At 43.4% G+C, this 16,361-nt stretch overlaps 1 protein-coding gene across 3 annotated transcripts in view; it reads right to left on the bottom strand.

Annotated features, from left to right (window-relative positions):
* DOCK8 (dedicator of cytokinesis 8) overlaps positions 1-16,361 on the bottom strand; it is a 115,758-nt gene that overhangs the window by 38,785 nt on the left and 60,612 nt on the right. For all 3 annotated transcript variants that reach the window (XM_084834381.1, XM_084834382.1, XM_084834380.1), the window contains exons 21-27: positions 14,874-15,038; positions 12,531-12,706; positions 11,108-11,203; positions 9,264-9,359; positions 7,600-7,749; positions 5,035-5,148; positions 2,973-3,128 (exon numbers count right to left, since the gene is read on the bottom strand). In XM_084834381.1, coding sequence (XP_084690507.1) covers positions 2,973-3,128; positions 5,035-5,148; positions 7,600-7,749; positions 9,264-9,359; positions 11,108-11,203; positions 12,531-12,706; positions 14,874-15,038 — 953 coding nt within the window. The remainder of the gene's footprint in view (positions 1-2,972; positions 3,129-5,034; positions 5,149-7,599; positions 7,750-9,263; positions 9,360-11,107; positions 11,204-12,530; positions 12,707-14,873; positions 15,039-16,361) is intronic.

Here is a 16,361-nt window from a genome sequence, read left to right as displayed (position 1 = left end):
CTCAGCTGCTAGCCAGCCGCAGTATTAAATCATGCAAAAGAAACAAAAGGCAGCACTGACCTCAGCAAGTTTTACTTTTCAGGTCTTTCTTGAATGTAAAAGGAGATGATGTTCTTACTTAGCAGGGACAGTTGTCCTGAACTGCTACCTTCTCAGCTCTAACCTTGCTGGGTTGTGTTCCAACAGAAATGCTACATTGTTTTTCTAACGCTGGAATCCCTTTTTCAATTCCTGGTGCCAAGAATCAGCAATAAGCAAGCACTTTTAGAAAAGCCTCAAGCTATTTTACAGGTACTAGAAAGGAGGTCAGTCACAAGAAAAGCCTCTAAAAATGTCTTTGTATATTTAAGGTACAGTGGTCTGTCATCAAAAGGAACCACTTTTGCAACCCTTGATGACAACTAGGTAGGGTGTGGTGACAGATTTGGGGGGATTTCGTTAAATGGCAGTGAACTGACAATCATCATCATCATCATCGGGTACCAAACTGATTTTAGATCTCAGGCAGCAAAACATCTTAGACTGTCTCTCTTCTCTTCCATATAAAGTTGATGGTAGGGAGAGCCTCTGTGGTTCTCTCAGGGAATTTTCTCAAGCAAGGCAGCTTAAATGAGCCTTTTAGCCTCTCTCATGTTGGTTGTCCTTTGTGTGAGGGTTGTTAATGGAGGACACCACATGGAACAGGCATCAATTGCACAAATTTTGAGGATTCACTTCTCAGGTACGGCAAAATGTCAGAAGTCATGTGGGTGCAGGAGAGACACTGGATTCTTGTTAACAGCAGAAGAGGAGCCCTGCTGCCAGACTAGACCCAGGGCCCACCTAGCCTAGCATCCTGCTTCCAACAGTGGCCCGCCAGCTTCTGGAATACCCATGAGCAGGAAATGAGGATAATTGCCTTACTGCATTCATTAGACCCCAGCAACCTACAGATCCTACCTGCCATTAAATCCAGCCATCCACTGCCCCCAAAATCCAGCCATCCACTGGGAGCAGAGTTGGCCTAAAATATTTTGTTGTCAGCCTGAGAGGGGCTGTGGCTCAGTGGCACAGCAGAAGATCCCAGGTTCAATCCCACACAACTGCAGGTAGGGCTTGGAAAGACTCCTGCCTGAATCTCTGGACAGCCATTGCTTCTAGTCAGTATCAACAATACTGGTCTAGATGGACCAAGACTAAGTATTCGGCAGCTTCCTATGTTTCTACAAGCCAGATTGCCTTCGTTTCCCAGGAACTAACACAGAGCACAGTCCATCAGGATGTTCTCCTGCGCACATTTGCTTTGGGTCAGTTCTCCTTGAGCCCCACAGCTCAGGTCTGTCCGCTCCTAACTTAGTGGCATCCAGAATCATCTGCCTCCTCCTCTTACCACAAGGTAAGCAGTCTGTATTTGGAACTAAAGGATATCTTCCCTAGAGAAAACTATTTAAATGCCATTCTCAAAAAGAGGGCATGGCCTTGGAGTAACTGTGGCCAAAACAAAGTACTTCTTGTGTTATCCTGCTTAGAAACTGTATAGTACTCTTGCCAAGGGAAAGAGGCCTGTTGCACAGAATTCCTCTCTGTCAGCAGAAATCCTGCCCCACCCTCACTCTATCAAATACAAAGGCTCTGGTCAGATTATCTGTGCGCATGGCATCCTCCTCCTAGTCTCGTCTCGGAGCAGTGGGGACCTAATCTTCACTGCCTCCTTTGGACATGCACATTCCAGATGAAATATAATAGGAGCTCAGAGAATCTGTTCCTTATTTTGTCTGGTATGAGGTATTTCTACCCAGCCTGTTACAACAAACAATGCTTTTTTCATGACCAAGGATGCTTCCAGATGAGGTTTTATGGAGCCATTGCCCTGCCTCATTCATTTTTTGCATGTTCCACATAATGACTGGGTTCCCATGACATGACAACCCACCACAGGCAGCCAGCCATGGAAGGTTGTTGTGTCATCTGAACCAGGCACGTTCTCTGCAGGGTGGCTTAATTTTCGCAAAGAAGACATGCCAAGAACCCATGTAGGGTTCATACCAATGGTTGGTTGTGTCATCTGAATCTAGGACAGCGATTTTATTGTAGGTTGCCAGGATTGGCTACAGAGCCACTTGGCAAGACCAGCAAAAAAAACCTCCCGTGCTGCTCTTCACAATCTTGCCAGTGCCACGGCCAGCTACCCTCACCAGTGGCTGCCGCTCCACTGATGCCCAAAGGGCACTTTGGAAGGACTATCACTCGTTTGCCACCTTTTAAAAATTACTTTTTCAGTGCTTCTGGACTATGCGAATATGTTCATTTAAAAAAAATCCTGTTCTTTCACAAGTGTGGAAGAGCACAGATTCAGCTATCCGCTATGTGTAGTCTTGCCTGGTCAATTTCTTTGTATGTTTCAGCTGTCAAAGGGCGCACAGAAGTGGAGTAGGCTCTTGTGCACTTGAGAAAGAACAAGGAAAACAAGAATTAAAGAAATTACAAACACATTTGTGTATTCCCAACGCACCAAAAAAGGAAGAAAAAAAGGTGGCAAATGTAAAGGGGTAGCAAACAACCAACCCACTGTGGCGTATTCGCAGGATGGCTGAGCATGACGTGCAAACCCGCTCATTGTGCGTATGTGGAAGGACTACAGCCTTCTTATGATGTCACACGAGCAGAGGAAAATGGGAAACTGCCTCATACTGAATCAGACCATTGATTCATCTAGCCCAATACTGCTGACACTGACTGGCAGCAGGAGCTCTCCAGGGTTTCGGGCAGGAGGTTTTCCAGTCCTACCTGAGGATGACGGGGATTGAACCCGGGACATTCTGCATGCAAAGCAGGTGCTCTGCTGCTGGGCTATGGTTGGCAGTAATCAACGAGAGGCAACATGACAAGCTGATCACCTGTTAATCATTGTATGCAATCTAAGCTTTCCCCATACACAATATAATTACATTCTTTTTTCTAAATGAGGGGCAGGGTGGGGGGTGGGGAGCTACCTGGGATGACAGAGAAGGAGAGGGAGACGTTGGAGCAGATCCTGAAGTCAGAAAGAAGAGGTTCAAATTGAGGTAATGTTCATGACTGCAGAGAATTCGCAGGAACTCCAGCCTCATGGAAATCAGGGTTGGAAGAGCATTCAGTTTATTAGACAACTAAAAAATAAACATTAAAAAAGGACAGCATGACAAGTGTGTATAATTGTATACAGAGATATACCTTGCCTCAAGAAATAGCATCACTTTGTTTAATAAAAAGAACTAAGAAACATCAAGTACTGTAAATTGCTCCTTTTAATCCTCGCATCTTATAAGTTTCCATCTATTAGATGCTCTCTGCTAATGGTAACGTTTTATCACTTACCTGACTTTCCACTAATACAATGCCTCAGCAAATTTGTCCAGAAAGTAATTTTGTAGTGTATTTTCCTAGCTTGTCAAATTAAAAATAACTCCAGCAACTGTTATCTGTGGCAAAGTAAACAGATACACTCTAATACTGTACTACATATACAGCAGCCAGTGACTGGTAGCAACTTCCCTTCACACAATTGCATTCCACCAGTAAACTCTACCGAAGTATGATAGTTGCTTGCCATTAATTTGATTTTGGACACAGGAGATGGATGAAAAAGCTTTAGCTTTCTTTTGGTAGATATTTAAAACCTGTTACGTGGACCAAAGTCAAAGGTCTATGCATCCTGCTCCGATGGAACAAGGAAGGGAAGGTCAGGGCTACAACTGACAGCAGAAAAGGCAGCTATTTTCCTTCATGGCTTCAGATTCAAGAAAGCAACTCTGCCAGGATCACTGTTTAGTTGGGACCCCACTATTTTGGTAAAGAGCAGCATTCCCCAACCTGATGCCCTGCAGATGTGCTGAACTACAACTCCCATCATCCCTAGCAATATGGCTACTGGCCATGCTAGCTGGAGATTATGGGGTTTGTAGTCCCACCCATGTGGAGAACTCCAGGTTTGGGAAGGCTGGAACAGAACATAAAGGGGTTTGACACAGAATTATGGCTGAACCAAGATCACTCATACAGTTTGGGTCTCAATTTTATGTATGGCAAATATTACTTCTGATGATATTTACTCCGGAAAACACACAAACATACACCAAAAATGTCTTTTTCTTCAGCTTTCCACACAAGCCCTACAGGCACAAGCAAAGTTCCACAGCCTCAGCCTCAAAACCTGTGCAGCTGCCTAAGAACCCTAAAGGGACATGTCTGAAGAAGCTGCCTAGCCTTTGAGAAAAACAACAGCAGCAGCATCAATAACAGCCTAGTCCATGAAACTGACAAAAATTGGGCTCAGCCCTTAATAGAATCTTGCATGAGCTGCTCTCCATGATGACGCCAGCACCCTACTGGACCAAACACTGATTCACACATTCATCAAGGCCATGTCCTCATGGGCCTGTACCACTTCACGAAGCACCTGGAATATCACTTCTTCAGACACAACAATGTTCTCCCTGCATATGGCTTCTAGTCTAGAAGGCCTAACAAGAAGCCTTCTCCCTGGCAAGTTAGCTTCCCATATGTAGGAGGACTGTGATGCTTTTCAACAAGAGATTCTCCTGCTTTAACTAGCTAGTAGACCAGATGACCTAGAATGGCTTAGGGTGCAATCCTATGCATGTTTAGACCAAAAGGAGTCCTACAACTCCCAGTACTCCCCAGGCAGTCATGCTGGCTGGGGAATGCTGGGCGTTCTAGAACTTTTTCAGTCTAAACGTTCATAGGATTGCTTCCTTAGTAAATCAGCTAGTGAATCTGCTCTAGTAAGCCAAGCTACCTAGAATGGTTACTGGTCCCACCCATTCTGCGTGGCCACCAAGCTGGAGGGGTTGAATCACATCCATTTCTATTTCTCACATTTGTCTCCTTTGAGTCTACCTTTTCTATACCAGCTATAAATGAAGGCAAAAGCTAATCATACAAAGAAATGAATTGAAACTAAGCCTGTAGTCGATGCACACTTTGGTGGGAGTAACCCCCACACAAAATATGGTGGGATTCTATAGGTGACTTTTTTTTTTTAGTGAGGCCTACCTGATTGCAGTAATGTTTGATGAGGTTAAACACAAATCCACGATCCATTAGAGAAAGAAGATCGTACAGGAAAAAAGCCAGGCTAATGTTGATCTTTTCAGCTTGTTCACTTTCCTTCAAAATAAAAGAAGACGATACTAGCACACAAAATTAGCTTTGTTTTTATACATGGGATTGGATGTATATGCCAAGGTAATATATTCTCTGACCCAGCTGCTGATCGTGGTCCTCGTGACCACTTCCTGCCTGCTCCACTCCCTTGCTGACTGACCAGGCATTTTATCAAGAGCAGTTGCAGAAACTGAGTAATGCCACTGACAAACGGAAACATATCTACAGCTCAGCCAGGCAAGATTGGTGAACAGGCCCCATCAGGTCCAGCAGCTACAAGATCCAAGGAGGGAAGGAAACAATGAGGGATAGCAATTGATCACTTTTTCTAAAAACTGGCCCGGCCTGATTGTGTGCCTTGAATGGCAGCTGGACTTGGAGCAAGCTTCCCCAACCTGGTGCCCCCTGATTATGATGGACTACAACTCCCAGCATCTCCAGCCAGTGAGGCTGGCTGGGGATGCTGGGAGTTGGAGGCTAACACATCTGGAGGGCACCAGATTGGGGAAGGCTGCTCTAGCGTAACGAGCAGGTGAAGCACCTCACAAGATGCAGATAAACATTATGCCTCCACACCAATCCACTGTTACAGGCACACCTACAGACACCAGCTGTGAAGTGTTTTTTTTTTTTTAAGTATTACATTTATATCCTGCCTTTTTTCCTGTTGTAAAGAACCCATGACGACTTACATGGTCCTCCTCCTCTCCATTTTATCCTCACAACAACCATGTAAGTGTAGGGATTGGGCTGCGCAGGGAAGGTCCCTCTGGTAAGACCCACTTGAAGGGAGAGGCTTAACCAGCCACTCAGGTTGTTGAAGAGATGGCTGGCATCAGTTTTCGTTGCAACTATCTAACACAGCACATTAACCAAAGGGAATTGCTTGTAGCCTAAGTGGTCCTGTATTATGCAAAGCTGTCTAGAGACTGATTGTAACCTGAGGCACTGCAGATATAACTGTCGTTTGCATAATAAAAGCAGTTGCTTTGCACTTTGACTTCTCTGATCCATCACAAAGAGAGACCTAAGGCTGGGCACTTGACAGTGAAGTAAATTAGGCTTTCTGCTTCCCTTTTAAATGCAGGATCACAAGTGACTCCCTTTACATGCACTTCCTTCCCCCTCACCCTTCTCCCCATATCTGAGTCTTCCATTATCTTCCATTGATCTCTCGTCTCTTCTTGCCGCTTTAACTCTTTTCACGGAGGAAACTGAAGCGGAACACAACGGGGTAATTTGATAGCTCATTATCTGTGATCTATTTAAAAACGGAACAAAGGGCATATAGTGAAGGGTCACGGCAGGGTCATGGCATCATGTAAAGAGCCCACAAACTTCCATGAAGGAGCAATCTCAGTTGCAGGATAAAAGCTCCCTGTGATGAAGCCCTTTGAGTCAGTGGCTGGCCCAAGGTCATCCAGTGAGCTTCATGGCCACGTGGAGATTAGAACCCATTTCTCCCAAGTTCCAGTCCAACATTCTAACCACTATACCACACTGGCTCTCACCAGTGTGGAACACTTAATGCAATTTTAATATTTCACCTAGGCTTCTGAAATAATTGGCCACTGTCTTATATGTACACCTAGATAAATAAAGATTATGTTTTTTTTAAATACTCTCATTGGACTGTTCATGGAATAAGGTGAAACAGAACATAGAGTAGAGGAGTTAGGAAGTATCACATTCAAAAGCGTTCTGGAAATACTTTGAACATACGTTCTCTGGCCTGAAAACACGTGCCTCAGAATGCACCAGATGTGCATTTATTTTCACCCCCGTTTAAAATCACTGCCTGTCTTATGCATAGCATGGAAAAAAATGGTTATTATTTTATTGTTGTTGTAGTTTAAAAAAATGATTGTGAACTGCCCCAAGGGCATCTGCCATTGGAGCAGTATATAAATTTGATAAATAAGTAAACAAACAAACAAACAAATAAGGCGAACAAGGGCTGTTGGCATGCCACTGAATACCTGTCACTGGGGGACACCTGTGGGAGAGGGCTATTGCCTTCATGTCCTGCTTGTGGGCTTCCCAAGAGGCATCTGGCTGGCCATGCAGGAAAATGGATGCTGGACTAAATAGGTCTTTGGTCTGATCCAGCAGGCAGTGGAGGCTGGTGGCTCTGATGTTAGTGGGGTGGTGAATCCGCTCCAGGTTTCAGTCAGAACCAGTGACTTCGCACTTTGGATAGCTCCTTTAGAGATCTGACTGGTTCTGACTGAAACCCGGAGCAGATTCGCCACCCCACTGACATCAGAACCACCAGCCTCCACTGCCAGCAGCGCTCCTCTTATAAGTTCTTTCTCTTGCTATATAGGAATGGCGCAATCACCTAGACTTTCACGAACTGCCCAGTGATGGGGACAATAAGTCTTGAATAAAATTATACCACAGTGCAATGGGCTAGTGACAGTTATATTTATTTAATCTGGATTGGGAATGTACCTTCTGCGGTTTGACTAAAAGTGCTGCAATCTCAGAGGTGACCACATTAACTATGGTGGTGATGTCATCCTTGAAGCGATTAGAAAACCGCGTTCTGCGGGGAGCATCCTGTTTCTCCATGTTATCCACATGCTGAGCCATGCTCTTGACCTTCAAAAGAATAAGCACTCTTTATTAAATGGGAGGCTTTTAAGAAATCCAGACCAAACAGGGGACTTGAGAGAATTAACATATCTGGGAGCATCTGAAGAAGCCACTCCCCCTGACATTGTCTCTGCATTCCATGAAACCAGAGACAAAAAGCTCTGTGTTCTAGAATTTCTGCAGCTAAAATTGAGTGTGCAAAGTCAATTAATATATTTATTACATTTCTATTTCCTCTTGCAAGGAGCCCAAGGCAGCTCACATGGTCCTCCTCCTCTCCATTTTATCCTCACAACAACCCTGTGAAGCAGGTTAGGATGAGAGTCAGTGACTGGCCCAAAGTCACCTAGTGAGCTTCATGGCCGAGTGGGGACTGGAAACTGGATCTCCAAAGTCTCAGTCCAACACTCTAATCACTACACCATGCTGGCTCTCATTTCCAACTTTGAATTTGAGATTCTCCCGCATATAATATAACAATACACAAGCTTGCTGGCTTGATTTAAACATGATGTTGGGTGGTTAAAAACAACAACTCAACAATGTGAGGGTTCAACCAGCCATATTTAAACTGGGCTGAGTTTATGGTACTGCCTCTGTGTGCAGCATTAGCACACCAGAATGGCATATATCTGGGCCATAGAATCTTGGTATGCTAATGTTGTGCACATAATCAATGGTGACCTGGTTTAAATGTGACCCTGGCATGTGGAACCCCAATGAGGCAGGTGTTTTAAACACACCTGTTTAAACTGAATATATTTCTTTCAGGGCAAATTCCTGTCCTTTTGTGTCTTACTAAACAAGTGATCAAGCTCAGTTGAGTCAGTTTTCCTTCCTGTATCCTTCTATTGGAATCAAATCATTACAGGCTTATCAGAGCTTTTCTACACGAGGCTGTTAATCACTGTATGTACTTCTGGTTTTGTTGCGTAATGGAGATTCCAGCTTTACCCAAAGTACTTTTCCTTTCCTATTTTTCCACTACATAACCTCTAGGTTGCGCTGTACTATAGTCGAATATTGCAATTATATAAGTAGGAAAATACCTTTTCTTTCACTTTCAGAAATAATACCCCATTTTCCCCACTCTAAAGAAAACCCGGGAAAGTACTCTTAAAAAACAGAAGCAAAACTGGAGGATCACAACATCATCTAAAGAACCTGTAAACAACTGTGAGTAAGGAATCATGAGTGCACAACAAATGCCTCATGTAGAAAAGCTCTCAAATGTCATGGAACTGAAGCAGGGTCTTAACTCCCCTTTATTGGAGAAATGCTCCTGGTTCCTTGGAAGCCATCCCCTCTGGCCCCACCACAATGCCTTTCCTGACTAAGCTATCATCATTTATAGTTTGTATAGTTTAGACTTTCATATGATGCATCACATAGAAAGGCTTGATGCCTGCCAGAGGGAAAGAACTGTGCCGGGATTCAGTTGAGCTTCATCAAAATATTAGTCAGAAATTCCACCTAAGTCCCTTGTTACTAAAAAACAAAACAGATTTATAACATCTTACCAGCAGTTCAAAGAAGAACCAGGCATACTTGAAGACGGATTCTCTCACCATGCCAGTGCTGACCACCATCTGAAGTGCTAACTCTTCATGGAAATGCTACACAGCATATTAAAAACCAAAATGTGAATACAATTTAGCTTTCAATGTTAGACCTCAAAACTTAATTCTGAGAGGAGAAAATTTAAAATAGATTTTCCTTTTAGAGGTAGAGCAGGCACACATATGCAGACAAACATCAAGCGAACATTGCATACTAGTAGAGCCAAAAGGAAGAAGGTGCCACCACTGGCAGATTTGAGAACAAGTGTGGTAACAGCATGCAGGAAAATATCATCACCAAGCATTTTCCAGTGGCAGGGGCAATACTTACACAGTCATGCTCTACTAAAATCAGGGCTGGCCCTACCATTAGGCAAAGTGAGGTAGTTGCTTCATGTGGCAAATGGTAGGAGGCGGTAGCAAGGTGTTTGTCCCAAGGCAAAGTCCCATTGCCATTGTTGAAGAAAGATTCAACTGTCAGCCCAGTCGGCTGTTATACATAGAATTGGAAAAGGATGCCATTCTGGCCCGTAAATTTTCTCGCCCCCCCCTTTTTAAAAACAAATAATTAAAAAAACAGTTTACAATTTTAGCTTTAAAAGGCCTGCAAATCAGATGAACTGCCCCCCTACTTTTTTGGCACCCCACCCCCAAACTTTTAGGCTGGCTATGAGCCTGGTACCATTTTGTACTTTGCCTCAGGCAGCAAAATGCATTGGGCAGACAATGGGTAAAATGAATTAACAAAACTTACAAAAAGAATTACCAACAATTGTAAAAGCTCATTTTTTTTCAAAGCTGAAATAATTCATAGGAAGCACAATTAATTTTAGATGCACATTGCTTAAACTGGTATGAACACGTGGCAAAGACCTAGTACAGACAAGCTGGTTTATCTGCAACCATGCTGAGGGCGTACGAGTTCTAGGGAGCCCAGCCATCATTTTTAACTCATTAATTCTACAAGGGAAAACACGTGCAAAAGGAGAATGTCACATAAAACAACACAGGAGCCTTCAGCTCCTATGCAGGCATCATATTTGAAGAAGATACTTCAAATATGGCTTAAACAGTGAATTGAATGCATAATTCTGGCTGGCCTTCTGCACACTGGCATTCAAGGTTAAACACCAAAATGGCATCCCTTTTTTACATTTTCCCACTGCCACAGCTGGCCATTCCATGCTTCCTTGAAACTCAGGGCTTCCTGGCATTCCTCTGCCCCAGCAGAACAGGCAAAAGTTCTGCTCTATCAAAACTGCTCTCCTGGGTATCCACCCAGGATTATCTGGTGAGAAGCCAAGCCCTAGGATCATTTGCCTTTCACCCTTTTTCTGCTGAACTAGAGAAAGCCATTTGATTATGATCATTAGAAGGAATTTCCAGGGAGGCATATACCTTTAATTAAAGCACTCTGTTCCACTGTGCAGCTCACTTGGAAATAGTTTGACAGTGCCATCCAGAGCATGTTTTCTTAGAAGTAAGTCCCATTATGTGCTTACAATTGCAGCTTAAGAGTGATTTAAAAAAAAAAAAACATGCTTTCTTACTTTCTTTGTTTATTTTTGAATGTCATGTGCTACTATTCTGGTCCAATTGGGCTCTTAAAACAATTTATGAAAAGATGACTGATGATCATCTGAATCTCTTTTGACAGGTTATTCTTTTTCTGTCCTATTCTTCTTCCTTTGAAGAGGAATAGTCCATTGCATCTTCCCTTTGTTGTCACAAGTGGCCTGCTTACAGCATTTCAGAAAACTGGTACAGTTTGTCAGTGACTAGTGTTGCATTATGTGGCAGTCTACCTTTTTACTGGATGGCTGAGGGCTTGTGCAGGAACTTGACATATCACTGCTGGGCTCACTATAGCAAGACATCCGGTTGTAGCTCCGATCTGCAACCTGGAGGAAATGGCCAGAAGCCATACATAAAAAGAATTATTGGGAGGGCAAGTGTGTCAATATATTATATATTCTCAATAAATATATTCTCAGTAAATATTCTCAATATATTCTCAATAAATTCAACAATGCACATACATGACTGCCCCCATGTGTTCCACATTAGTACTGCATGTCCAGCTTTACTACTCTCCCTACAGTGGAACAAAACTGGAAAAAGGAAAACAACCAGCTCACCTCTAGTTTGAGGGGGGAAAGAGTTTTTCCTCCCTCTGAAACATGTAAAACAGTAATTAGAAGCTGTTCAGTACCGAGTGAAATTTTCTCCATAGACCTTTCGGGTAGCTGTGTCCATTATCTATACTGTAGATAAGGCACATCTCTGGCGTAGAGTAAGATTTATGCTGCAGTAGTTGGAGAACTATTTATCTGATTCAATTGCTCTGTTATATAAATAATGTCATCAAAGATACTGCAAGGACATTATATGAAAGTCAGTTATGGACTTCACCGCTGGCATGTGTAAGATCGAGGTAACCACATATTTCTTGGTTAACCCCTTTTAATTCTGAAATTACATGAAGCTTTTGCAGTTGACTTGGAGTTGAATTTCGTTTAGCCCATATCCTGTAATTTTGAGTCTAGATATTACCAGCACTATTAAAAGCAGTGGCATCCTTTGCATTCACCGCCTCAGAGTCTCACATGAAAGCAGTAAATTGTCCTAGCCCTTTGATTACCCAGTAATTGTAAACAGAAGCTAATGGTTGCTAGAGCTATTAGATGATTCCTGTGATGTGCTTAGTTCATGATGTGACTCCAGCCTCTGCAATATATGATCCAAACACATAAGCTTCTGGGGGCATCTCTACACCAGCCTAAAATCCTGCATTTAAAATGGGGCTTTCTGCTTGCATTTTAAATGCAGGATCACAAGAACTCCCTTTTTCACGTGCTTCCTTTTCCCCTACCCCCTTCCCCCTCCTTCTCCCTGTATCTGAGTCTTCCATTATCTTTCATTGAACTCGCTCCTCTTCTTGCTGCTTTTACTCTTTTCATGGAGGAAACTGAAGCAGATCACAACGGGGTAATTTGATAGCTCATTATCTGCAATCTGTTTAAAAATGGAACAAAGGGCATTTAGTGCAGGAGATGCCTTGAATGATCACAGTGTCATGTAAAGAGCCCGCAAACCTCCGTGAAGGAGCAATCTCAATTGCAGGATAAAAGCTCAGTGTGAAGGAGCCCTGGGTGCAGGAACAATAAGCATTACAAATGAAACCCAATCCTGGATTCAGTACTCCAGGATTCTATTATCTCCTCTTACCCTCGAGGCCATGATGCACCTGACTTCTTCATCAGTAGCAGCCTGTGTCCCAGCAATATCTGGATTACTGCAGCTTGTTGTCCTGCTCTGCAAGAGTCGAGAGCCCACGGAAACAGCCGTGGTGCGGCCATATGTGTAATAACGGGATTCAGGCAGATTAGCACCTCCTGGTGTACCTGCAAAGAAAACAACAACAACATTATTGCATCCCAGTTGTGCTACAAAAGAAATGTCTCTCATTCTCTGTTCCTAACTGAAGTGATTCTTTTCCTCCTTTTGCTCTATCCTGCCCTTTAGACTGATACTTTGACCCCCAGGCAGGTTCTTCTTTCCGCTCCAGACGAGATCTGCCACACTGCACCACAGCATTTTACACATTCACATGTCCCCCTCCAACCCAAGGCACTCTCTTCACTGTCATGTAGCTGTAAAAAAAATAGGCATCTGCATAAATATAAAATAAAACCTATGAGAAAAGATGACCTAGTCCGAGGCGTCGAGCCAGTTTATACACTGAGCAGAAACAAGAAGCACAGCTTTTCCTGAACAGTGCCATTCCAGGCTAGGGAGGGGAGATTTTGGAGGCCTGAAAGCTAAAACTTGAACACTGAATTTTTCAAAATTAAAAAGACACAATATCAATACCTTCAATAAAATGAACATTAAATCCTCCCTGCTCATAGAAAAAACTGGCAAGCAAGGGAGATGGCTATGCAAAATAGTTTAGTATGTGCAGGGAGTCTTTTTCGCAATGGAACATTCAGTCATGTGATCCACACCTGTAGCTTGAATTGATACAGTCCAGGGAATTCTTTATCACTTGATTTTGCCCTATGTCGAAACTGGCCATTGCAATGCTCTGATGTAACTGAATGAATCTTCAGCAATGGCCCTACCTAGCCAAGCACCAGTGACAATAATTCTCAATGAGATTTAACCCATCCACCATCTGAGATGAGTAATTGCTGCCCCATCTTTGCCTACCCTATACCCATGATTGCAACCAGGCCCGAGAACAGGTTACCCATGCTGTTTCCCCTAGTTTGTTCACAAATCTTTCAGGCCTCTCCTAAAATGCAGGCCACCCTCCTTGGGAATCTACAGTAGAAACGGAGTAATAATTGCTTGATGCCTCTGAAGATCACCTCTATTCAACCTTTTTGCTGATCCCAAAACATGTGAGTTGCTATGCCTATGAGTACTGAGAGGCCTTCTTATTAGCACACTAAGGTTGGGATCTAGGGGTGAAATCCTATGCATGTTTAGACAGAAAAAAGTCCTATAATTCCCAGCATGCTCCAGCCAGCATAGGAATGCTGGGAGTTGCAGGACGTTTTTCTGCCTAAACATGCATTGGATTACGCCTTCTTAAAGGAGTAACATGGACAGACAGGAGGAACCTCACACATTTCCGGAATTTTGGTTCATTTGTTATGTTTGGTGCAGCAGCTGTCACTGTCGGGGAGATTAGCTGCTTTTTAAACTGAACATCAGTTTGACTCTTTGACAGTGAGAGCTATCTTGAAACCGCCCCCACCAGATTCTGGCTTCCCACAGTTCACATGTATGATTCTTTGGATTCTAGCCTAAATCAATGAGGCAAATTGTGTGCCATTTGTACTCAGAACATCTGTGATCAACAAACCATAACATTCAGATGGTGGGTGGATGGTTGAGTGTAAACTAGAATTTTATAGGGTGATTGTCAGTCACAGGTCAACCGATAACGCAAATGAATTCTCCTCCAGAAGAGTCATGTTACTGCTTTTATGCCATTTTTTCCTGTGCTTATAATTTAAGTATTAGATTTCATACCTAGTTCATGGCAGATTGAAATATATGCCACTCTTCCTTGGCAAAAGGGTAAACAATAGGCCAGGGTTGGGCAACTTGTGGCCTTCCGGATGTTTTGGCTACAACTTTATTAATCCTACTATTGGCTATGATGGCTAAGGCTGATGGGAGTTGTAGGCCAAAACATCTGGGTCACAAGTTGCCCACCGCAGCAACAGGATCTTAGAGTTACATCTGTCAGCCATGATGCCACCTAAAGTATTCCTGGCACTGTTTGGCTTGCTGTGGGCATCACTCGGTGTACATACAGCATCTACTATACCACTGACACCTCCTCACTATCTGGCTCTTCCTCTGTGAGGTTATAATCCTACGATCCTTACTTAGAAAAAGGCCCCTTACATTCATTGGGGCTTGCTTCTGAGAAAACATCCATAGGATTGGGCTATAACTGAGTTAGGAGGATGAAAGGAGGTTCTATTTGTTACCCCAAACCAGAAGATTCAGTTCATAACCAACTACTTTTTACAGAAAGCTCAGTGACAATACCTAGTTTGACAATGTCTCTTTGAACTTCAGGAAGATGGAACACATAGTAGACATAAGATGCTAGGAGACAGTTTCTCCCATGATGGTCCTTGCTCAGGTCTTTGCTGTTGTGGAGGCTGTTCACTATCGTAGCCACAGATTCAAAGGCAAATTGGGAGAAGTTGGCTGGAAACAAAAAGGAAAGACTTAGACCCTGTCTCCATGACAATGGAAGCAGAAGGGAAGGGGGCTGCTCAACCAATAAGAAAGCCCCCCCTGCCCCCGCTCTAGGCTCTCCTTTTCTTTCCCCGTAAAGTATGGGAGTGTCATCTGATCAAATTTGGAGTGTCATCTGATCAAATTTGGAAGACAGAAACAAAATTCAAAGTGATCTTGGTAGACTGGAGCGCTGGGCAGAAAACAACAGAATGACATTTAACAGGGATAAATGCCAAGTTCTGCACCTAGGACAAAGAAACCAAATGCACAGTTACAAGATGGGGGATACATGGCTCAACAACACTACAAGCGAGTAGGATCTTGGAATTGTTGTTGATCACAAGCTGAATATGAGCCAACAATGTGATGTGGCTGCAAAAAAGGCAAATGCTATTTGGGGCTGCATTAATAGAAGCATAGCTTCCAAATCCAGGGAAGTACTAGTTCCCCTCTACTCAGCACTGGTTAGGCCTCATCTGGAGTACTGTGTCCAGTTCTGGGCACCACACATTAAGAAGGATGCAGACAAACTGGAAAGGGTTCAGAGGAGGGCAACAAAGATGATCAGAGGACTGGAAACAAAGCCCTATGAAGAGAGACTGAAAGAACTGGGCATGTTTAGCCTTGAGAAGAGAAGACTGAGGGGAGATATGATAGCACTCTTGAAGTACTTGAAAGGTTGTCACAGAGAGGAAGGCCAGCATCTCTTCTCGATCATCCCAGAGTGCAGGACACGGAATAATGGGCTCAAGTTACAGGAAGCCAGATTCCAGCTGAACATCAGGAGAAATTTCCTGACTGTTAGAGCAATATGACAATGGAACCAATTACCTAGGGAGGTGGTGGGCTCTCCCACACTGGAGGCCTTCAAGACGAGGCTGGACAGCCATCTGTCAGGGATGTTCTGACTTGGATTCCTGCATTCAGCAGGGGGTTGGACTCGATGGCCTTGTAGGCCCCTTCCAACCCTACTATTCCATGATTCTATGATTCTAAGTGATGGATGGAAGCTTAGCCTCTTTGACCACAATGGGAGTTACTTCTGAGGAGATCCCTTCCCCAAGATATGCCCAAGTCCAATTGTTTTTTATTTCTCCCCCTGTAAAACCACTATCTCATGTTTTCACTATTGCATGATAGTGCTAATGTACGATAGTGACATAGTGAGAAATAGGGGCCATAGCTGTTGTTAGACAAATGTGTGATAGTGACCTAGTGAGATTAAAAAACGCTTTGTAGGTGTGATTTTTTTAAACCTTGCTTTCTGGATGGTGTAATGATGTGTGTTTG

The sequence above is a fragment of the Heloderma suspectum genome, chromosome 2 (assembly GCF_057233095.1).
Source record: "Heloderma suspectum isolate Gila_16-S chromosome 2, 16-S_ref, whole genome shotgun sequence".
Lineage (NCBI taxonomy): Eukaryota > Metazoa > Chordata > Lepidosauria > Squamata > Helodermatidae > Heloderma > Heloderma suspectum.
The sequence above is the reverse complement of the archived record's forward strand: the minus strand, read 5'-3'. Positions and strand labels throughout refer to the sequence as shown.